This window comes from Nicotiana attenuata, unplaced genomic scaffold (genome assembly GCF_001879085.1).
Source record: "Nicotiana attenuata strain UT unplaced genomic scaffold, NIATTr2, whole genome shotgun sequence".
NCBI classification, from domain to species: domain Eukaryota; kingdom Viridiplantae; phylum Streptophyta; class Magnoliopsida; order Solanales; family Solanaceae; genus Nicotiana; species Nicotiana attenuata.
The window spans coordinates 11,494-21,258 of NW_017673149.1; the positions used below are offsets into that span (position 1 = coordinate 11,494).

Sequence of the window (9,765 nt, forward strand, 5' to 3'; positions counted from 1 at the left end):
AGAGAATTTGTATTATATGAATGATTGAGTAACGTTTCTTTTAATGTCATTTATTGCTCGTAATTGCCTCATTAAGACAAAGTCATTACACTTTCTCTTAAAATTAACTATAAAAAGAGAAAGTCACAACATCTGTAGGGGACAAAAAAATATTACGGGAATAAACTTTGTTCTTTTTGTTTTCTGATTATATCATTCAAAATCTCTTTCTTATATACTTTTTCGATTATCAGTAACCTGAGTTCTTCTAAATTCAAGCTTTGACCTAAAATCTAATTTTTGGGTAATCAAATTGGTTCCGTTACCGGGAATCTGATAATCAAGCATATCTCAATCTAATTTTCTTAATTACATCAATCTTGTCGAACAACAATGACAACACTCAAGGAAACCCAGAAATTCAGACAATCCAACAACTTCAGGGAGATTCCCCACAAGGTTCTCCACAAGGTTCTCCACGAGGCTCCCCACGACGGTCTCGTGAAGGCACTCCTGATGGATCTCACACAGATGGACAGGCTCAATTCGAAAATGTTGAAACCATGAATGAGGCTCTGCAAAAACTTATTGCCTCTCAAGTCAATAACGCTCTTCAAGCTTTTGTTAGCCAATTACCTGTTGTTCCACCCACATCTACTTCACACAACAACACTTTGGAGAATCCTCGTTCAGGATTGGTTAATTCAGGCAGCGGTGGAACCCCTAGTGAAACACAAGAGAGAGACCTAGGTAATCCAGTTAACTCTGATTTGCAAAATCTAGTACTAACCTTGCAGAAACAGCTTAAGGAGCAAAATGAACGCATAGAGCAAATACCTGGAGTACCGCCCGTGATCAAGGGAGTGGATATAGATAAATATTCCCAACAACCATGGAAGCCAAGTGCTGCTCCCCTCCCAATTCCAAAGAAGTTTAAGATGCCTGATATTCCAAAGTATGACGGTACATCAGATCCACGAGATCACGTTACTGCATTCATAACAGGTGTCAAGGGCAATGATTTGTGTCACGACCCGGATTTCCCACCATCGGGATCGTGATGGCGCCTACTCGTGGTAGCTAGGCAAGCCAACTTATTTACCTTTTCATCACTAAACAATTATTTTAACAATTTATAGCATCAATATAGAACATGAAATTTACTAAGAATAATAGCGGAAGTCTGATTTATAAATCTGAATCAAAACGCGGAACATTTAATAATAGCCTCTACCCAAGATTTGGTGTCACATCACTCACGAACCACTAAGAATATACTAAATACAAAGGTCTGAAAGAAACATAGAAGCTGTCTGTCTCGAGACATGGAGGCAACAGTCTAAAAGAGAACATAAAGAAGAGACGTCGGGCCTGCGAACGCCTGCAAGGCTACCTCGGTCTCGTGATAATGAAAGCCTTCTCTCGTACTAATGTTGCTGCTGCTCCTCAGAATCTGGACCTGTGCAAAAATGCACAGAAGCGTAGCATCAGCACAACCGACCCCATGTGCTGGTAAGTGTCTAGCCTAACCCCGGCGAAGTAGTGACGAGGCTAGACCGGACACCACATAAACCTGTGCAGTTATAAATATACAACGGAAACAAAATACCAAACAACTAGCAATATGGGAGGGGGAAACATGCTGTGGGGAGATAACAATAGTAACAGTAATTCCGAGTAACAAACTAAAGCAGCTTAGATTCACAATGAACAAGGAAAACAATACTCACTATAAACACATGGTATCAATAACTGTTGCCGCGTGCAACCCGGTCCACAATTTACCATTATTGCGGCGTGCAACCCGATCCACAAATACCACTGTTGCGGCGTGCAACCCGACCCACATCATTTATCATGTATCATTATTGCGGCACGCAACCCGATCCTCACATATTATTGTTGCGGCGTGCAACTCGATCCTCAATATCTTTGTTGCGGCGCGCAACCCGATCCACATCATTTAACAGTCTGACTCCCCAAACAACAGTCACGATTAAGAGGCATAAAAAAAATAAGCAAATATTTGACAAAAATCCCGGCAAGGAAAAGAAACCAACAAGTTCAACCAAACGTCCCGGCAAGGGAATAATCAACAACGCTTTCTCTTTCTTACTTTTCTTATCTTATAATCCACTCTACCATCTTGAGCCAACGCTTTCTTACTTTCAATATTCGTATCACAATTCGAGCCAATGCTCCTAGGATCAAATGATCATATCACCGTTCACATGTTATTCACAACATATAGAAATCCTCCAATAAACACGGAGTTCACAACCAAGCCATGATAATCACATTATAAGGACTCATGGTCATGCTAGACACCAATGTATAGATACTCGTCACCATGCCTATACATCGTACTCGATCACATAGCAATTAGCAACAAGACTCAACTCCTATTCCCTCAAGCTAGGGTTAAACCAAACACTTACCTCAAAGCCTTGAAATCCACTTAATCCTCAACTATCGCTTTACCTCGCGGTTCCACCTCCAATTCGCTCGAATCTAATCACAAATTTTTCAATTACTTTAATAAACACTATATGAATCAATTTGAATGCATAAAAATGATTTTCCCAAGTTTTTCCCAAAAATTCCAAAAATGCCCCCGGGCCTACGTGGTCAAAACTCAAGGTTCGAACCAAAACCCGGTTACCCATTCCCCACGAGTTCATATCTATGTTTTGTTTTGAAATCGAACCTCAAATGGAGGTCCAAATCCCCAATTTTAAGAAAACCTAAGTTCTACCCAAAATCCCCATTTTCGCCCATGGAAATCCTTGATTTTACGATGAAAACATGTCTAATGATGTTAAAGATTGAAGAAGTTAAGTAAAAATTGACTTACAAATGATTTGGAAAAGATAGGTTTCTTGGAAAATCGCCTATGGAGTTTGGGTTTCGAAAGAATGAAGAAAAGAGGGTTAAAATTCGTTTAAGTATGAAAAATTGCAGGTCTCAGATGTGGGTAATGCGAACATGGGTATTGCGAAGAAAGTTTGGGAAATGCGAACAATCCTGGTAATTGCGAAAAATGTTTGGGAAATGCGAAACCTGCAGACCTGCAATTCCTTAAGTCCAAAATTTCACCCCGTGGCCTATCCAAAACTCACCCGAGCCCTCGGGGCTCCAAACCAAACATGTACACAACCTCAAAAACATCCTACGGACTTATCCGTGCGATTAAATCGCCAAAATAACATCAAAATCATTGAATCAAGCCCCAAATTCATCATTTTTCATTATAACTTCATAAACTTCAAAGTTTAGATATTTGGGTCCGAAACACGTCAAATGACGTCCGATTTCGACCAAATTTTACAGAAAGCGCTTAACACATATTTAAGACTTGTACCGGGCGTCGGAACCATAATACGAGCCCGATACCATAGTCTTTTAATCAATTTTCATTTTCTTTTTCCTTAATAATTTCAAAGAAACAATTTCACAGAAAAATTCTTTCCTCGGGCTCTAGACATCGGAATTCGACTCCGGGCACATGCCCGAGTCTCATATTTTTCTACGGACCTTCCGGGACCGTCCAATCTCGGGTCCGGGTCCGTTTACCCAAAATGTTGACCAAAGTCAACTTTAATCATATTAATATCAAAATTCATCATTTTCACACATAATTCATATTCAAGCCTTCCGGCTACACGCCCGGACTGCGCACGCAAATCGAGGCAAGTAACAATGAGGTTTTCAAGACCTCGGAAGCACGGAGTGGATGAGGAAATAGGTGATGACCCTTTGGGTCGTCACAATGACATACTTTATGAGTGAACTAGTTGATCACATATATGTATATATTGATGAAATAGGACGCTTAATGGAATATCATCATTCTCCAAACTTTGCGTATAACGGGAGTTTAGTACACCGAGTTGCCCTTTATAGTATCATATAGATGACACAGTTTACTGCAGCTTTATGGAGAGTCTAGAGGCTTTTGGGCAGCTGAGTGTTACGAGATAACTGCCGCTTGGAATCAAGGAAGGGGTGTACAAAAGTATGGTTTATTAACTTAAGATTACATAAATTATATACTGAATATGCATGAGCTATTTTTAATTTAAGCAGTTGGGTGCGGACGGTTATTTAGATTATTTCCTCTAATTAATTTTCAATATCCCGTGGAGTTTGTAAACCAAATGTCTTCCCATAATTCAGCACCTTAATTTAGACATGTAGTTTAAAATTTCTGTGTTCTTTTCTGAATAATTTTGGTACTATGTGAATTATATTAAAAAGATTATATAGTAATTTTACTAAAGAGAAATTCATTCACCACAAACGAAGCAGTAGTCAAGCATCCAAATATTGAAGGCCAAGAATTCTACCCTTTCTTGTGTAACCAAATAGGTTGACCTTTTTCTTTTTAGTTTATTCTACTTTATTGTTTTATAGATTGATCGTTATCTTTTGTTTGTTTTGTTTTAAATTATTATATTGCTATAGACATTAATTATAAAAGTAAAATTTCAAATTAAGGATTTAATTCTCTAATGTAAAACTTGAATATTGAAGTTGCATGATGGCGGACATTTGTAAATTATTGATTAACTACGGTTTAATTAGAATTTTTGCGAGATAGATTACATAGATTTTTTTATTAAAATATCTACATATTTAGAACTTGTGCACATTTATTTATTTTAATTTTAGTTTTGTATACAGTTTCAAAATGATACCGTCCTATCAAATTTTTTATCAACTCTTTCTTAAATAAATTTTGAATATGACACAGCAACAGTAGCTGCAACAGAGAACAATATGAGAAAGTACACCAGACATACAGGCCATACTGCTCGGTATTTCATAATACGAGAAAGAGGTTAAGTTATATGTATCGTCAGAATTTTTTATATTATCAACTTATTAATAGGATTAGGGACAGAGCGATAGTAGGTCAAGAACTCTCATGTTCAAAAGATGAAAGTAGCTGTGATGAGGATGTTGAGATAGATGCGTGGATATACCAGGTTAGATATATAGGATTAGGAATGAATGAAGTTATTTGGGGCAAGGTGAATGTGGCCCTCGTGGAGGATAAGATGCTGAAGGCAAGGTTGAGATGGTTCGGACATGTTAAGAGGAGAAGCACAAAAGCCTTAGGGGTCGTTTGGTAGGAGGTGTTAGAAAAAATAATGCAAGCATTAGCCCTATGCATTACTAATACCTTGTTTGGTACATTTTTTCAACTTGTGTACTTGTATTAGTTATACATCATACTTGGTATTATCCTATGTATAACTAATACATAGAAAACCACGGCATTAGTAATACCAAGGCTATTAATGCATGCATTAGTATGATTAAAGACAAAATTGTCCTTAAAGTCCCTTAAAGCTAGAGAATATTTAGGGCATTTTTGTAAACAACTATTTTTCTTAAAAATTATGCAATGCATTATTATTTCAATACACCACACCAAACAGTAGATAAAAAATAATATTTGCATAACTAATACTTGCATTACTAATATACCTTATAGAGGTTAGCCTTGGTGGGTATGAGATATGAGAATGGGTAGAGGTAGGCCAAAGAAGTCGTGGGGGGGAACTGATTAGGTGGGACATGTCTCAACTAGAGCTTACTGAGGACATGACCCTTGATAGAAGGGTGTGGCGGTCGAGGATTAGGAAGCAGGTTAGTAGATAGTTGAGCGTTCCCCGTATGTCTACTCAGCTCGATAGCATTAGGCCAGGGTTAGTATGGTATCTATTTATTCTTAGATTGTTACTACTACTTGGTGTTTATTGGCTTTCTTGATTTTGGTCTTCTTGTTTTATCTTGTTGATATTACTACATGTTGCCGTCGTTACTCTTTTCATTCTTTCTTTGGCCGAGGGTCTTTCAAAAACTGTTTTTCTGCCCTTCTAAGGTAGGGATAAGGCTGCGTACATCTTACCTCCCCAAACGTCTCACGAAAACTCAGTGGGTTGTTGTTGTTGTTGTTGTTGTAACAAGTCATCAATAGAATATTTATAAGTAAGCATGTTTAAAATATGAAAGTTATAATTTTGAAAATAAGTATAAGAACTAAGGGCACGTATGGCCACAAAAAAGGTCACTTTTTTCCGAAACGTTTTTCATTTTTTTTTCGAATATTTTTTTACTTTTTTTACGGAATTCGAAAAATTCAAAAAAAAAAAAAAACTATTTTTCACAATTTTCACTCAAGATCACACATAAAAATTCAAAAACAACTCCTATTCAAATACCATTTTTAACGTGAAACGTTTTACTTTTTTTCCGAAATTTTACACTTCTTATCTCCAAACACCCATTAAATACAACGCGTGCACTTCTTTTACTTATATGTTTTTTTAAGTGTTTATATCTTGTTAGGAAGAAGGGGAGGTAGCTGCATCGAAAGGATGAGGATGAATATGTATCAATCAACTGAATGAATATTGGAGCAATAACAAATAAACAACAATAATCTTGAGAAATTGACAGAACTATGTGCTGTCTTAATCAGACTTTCATTAATTGCCTTGCGGACTTTTTTACATGTCAGAATTCAATAAAATTAACCCAAATAAATATAAAAATAAAATTAAAAAAAAATCCTCTTACTATGGTACACTAATTAATTACTTTCTCCCTAAGGCCTAATTTTCTCCTTTTCTTTTAGGAAAATGAATCAGACCCTCTTGTGTTTTGACTTTCTGTGAAGCTTCTCTGTATTTACAATTTTAGGTCCTTGAACGTATCAAGATTGTGTTCGTCTTGAACTTGGCCGTATCCTTTGGAATGGTCAAGCTCATGCAATACCGACATCAGTGAGGCCTTGAACAACTTTTTCTTAAGATAAATATAAAATTCAGACCAAAATTACTGAATTCGGTCCAACGCGTAATCGAAACTCTACCTCCCACCCTTGGTCCTGAACTTATCTTTGTTTAATATTTTTATTTTCGTATTTCTTGAGGAAATCCCATTTTTGGTTTCTTCATCTTCATTTTAACCTCTCCTCCTTTTTCTTCTTGTTCCAATTTTTTTTTTTTTTTTTTTTTTTTTTTTTTTTTTTTTTTTTTTTTGGGAATGGAATTTTGATCTCACTCCTTATTATAGGCTTATGGTGATGAATTCTTGGGATATAGCTTAATGGGCAGACCATTTTGGGGAAGAGCAAATGGCCCATACTGAATTCCATTTTGTGGGCCCATCATAGACCACCTGTCAGAAATGAAGAAAAAAATATTAGGAAAATATATTTGACATACTATTTTTAGGAAATAAATGATGAGATTTCTTTTTTTGTTTTTTCAAATTCTGTTACTGACCTGTACTTTGTGGTCAGATGATGTACAAGAACCAAAATCTCCATCTTGGCTAATTCATTCCCTGGACATGAGTGGACCCCATTGCCAAATGGCATGAATGTATTGGGCTTTGGTGACACCTGTAACATAAAATGATTTGTCTCAGATAATAGGATTTTTATGGGAAAATCAGAAGAACAAAAATTAAAAGACTTAAAATTAAAGATTATATAATTTTTCTCTGATATTTACCTCAAATCTTGAAGGATCAAATTTCTCTGGCTCAGGAAAATTGTCTGGGCTGTGGTGAATGTTTCTAAAGAGTGGTAGTACTTTCCATCCTTTAGGTATTAAATATCCTGAAATTATCAAAAAAAAATAATATTAACAAATATAGCAGGGGAATTTTTTTTTTTTTTTTAAAATATCTAAAATTGGAAAATGACAGTTTTGACTTAGAAAAAAATCACAAGGGGTCAAAATTCACCTTCAAATACAACATCTTCAACAGCTTCTCTAAAAGTAAAAGATAAGATAGAAGCAACTCTGAGTGTTTCTTGAATAACTCTTGTAGTCAAAGGCATATTTTTAGTATCTGCCCAATTTAGAACTTTTTCTTCACCATTCTCTTCTTTATTTCTCATTATAGCATCTTGTTCTTCCTGGAAAAAAAATTAAAAAATATATTAATATTTTGCTTCCTATAATGAGACCATACTTAGAAGAAAAAAAATAGAAATTTTCTTGATTTTTGTTAGGGTATGGATCTTACTGTGACAGCATGTAGGACACTAGGATTTTCTCCAAGATATTTAAGGATCCAAGTAAGAACACTAGCAGTAGTATCTCTGGCTGCGAAAATCACACCAATGATATTATCTGCAATTTGTTCATCAGTGAGTCCTTTATCTCCCATAAAAGAACCGAGTAAATCGGTATGATTGATCTTCATTTCCCTTCTAGTTGAGATGATTTTTTCCACAATTTTTGCTAATTCTTTCCTTGCTTTCATTGCTTTGTTGAATAGTGTACCAGGAAGATTTATTGGCATTGAATTATACCCTTTTTCAAGAATGTAATAACACTTCTTTAGATCTTCTCTGTATAGGATTTCATCTTTTCCAAATATTGAAATCAATGCAACATTGAATGTATACTGCAAATGACCAAAAATGTAAAAAAACAAGTTTAGTAAACTATCCAAAATGCAGCATTATTCAATAACAGAATAAAAAAACAGGGGACTCTGTTTTCCTCTATTTTCCCCTGTTTTTTGCTAAGTTTTAGATGTAGGAAATTTGAGAACATACTGTCTTCATTTCTTGATAAGTGTTGATTAATCTTCCTTCGAACGATTCGAGTGTACTTTTGGCGATGGATTCGATATCTGGGACGATGTTTCTGATCGATTCGGGCGTGAAAGCACGAAGAACTAATTTCCTCAATTTAGCATGATAATCACCTTGATGAAAGAAAATTGCTTGTTTTCCTAACATTCTTTCTTTACTAGCTGGAAATGTAGGCTTAAATAAGTTAGCTCTTGTGACTAAAACTTGTTTGGCTGCTTCAGGACTTGATATCATCACACATTTACAACCCAATATGTGAGTCTTGAATATTGAACCATACCTATAAAAAAGAAAAAAACAAACACAACCCATCTTTCATTAGTAACTTGAGATCAAGAAAATAAAGAGAAAACTAAAGAAAGTGAGTGATTTGTTTACTAACTTTTTGACTTTTGAGGCAAAGAAAACATTGGGATTTTGAGAGTAAAGTAGGAAAGTTTCTCCAATATAAGGCCAACCCAAAGTGCCAGGAGGAAGAGGCAATTTCTTGGTAGCAAAAGCTAAGAACTTGAAGATTGAATGGATAAGAAGAAGAGAGAAAGAAACAATAGCAAATAAGCATAACATAGAAACAAACTCCATGTTTTTCCTTTAAGTTTCAACAGACAAAAAAGGTACCAAAAACAAGTACTACTTCAAATGTTGTTTGGTTCTAGGTTGCTAGTTTGAAACTTTGATGGTTTAATGAATGAAAAAAAACAAGTGCAAAGGGTGTATATATATAGATAAAATGAAGAAAAAAAAAATGATGGGGTGGGGGTGAGGAGTAGGGGGGTGGGGTCCTTTAATTTACAGCTTGAATCCCACACACGGAGTCTCCCTACAGCTCATTATTTTGTATATATACAAAACAGAAAGAGAGAGGAAAGGAGAGGGTGTGGGGCACGTGTAAGTTTGGATATATGTAGAAAGAGTGTGCGAGTGAAGTAGGGGTAAGGGAGTAGGGGGGGTGGGGAAAATGGGGCAGAACCGGATCAGGATTTTAAATTTGTAATTCCTTGTAAAAATTCAAGTTAATATGACAATAATAATTGATTCACAGTTACTCCCTCCGTTTCATATTAGATGAGGTAGTTTGAGAGGCGGATTCAGGATTTGAGGCTTATGGATTCCTACCGAATTTCAGATTAATATGCAATAATAACTGGGTTCACAGTCAA

General features: G+C 35.8%; 1 protein-coding gene across 1 annotated transcript; it reads right to left on the reverse strand.

Moving 5' to 3' along the window:
* Positions 1 to 6,430: 6,430 nt before the first annotated feature.
* LOC109215578 (abscisic acid 8'-hydroxylase 1-like) lies at positions 6,431 to 9,301 on the reverse strand. Its single transcript, XM_019379673.1, has 7 exons — positions 8,988 to 9,301; positions 8,567 to 8,885; positions 8,029 to 8,412; positions 7,744 to 7,918; positions 7,509 to 7,615; positions 7,278 to 7,396; positions 6,431 to 7,170 (listed from the first exon to the last, which is right to left on the reverse strand). Exons 1-7 carry the CDS (start codon positions 9,185 to 9,187, stop codon positions 7,068 to 7,070), a joined length of 1,407 nt encoding a protein of 468 aa, XP_019235218.1. The 5' UTR covers positions 9,188 to 9,301; the 3' UTR covers positions 6,431 to 7,067.
* Between the last annotated feature and the right edge of the window lie 464 nt (positions 9,302 to 9,765).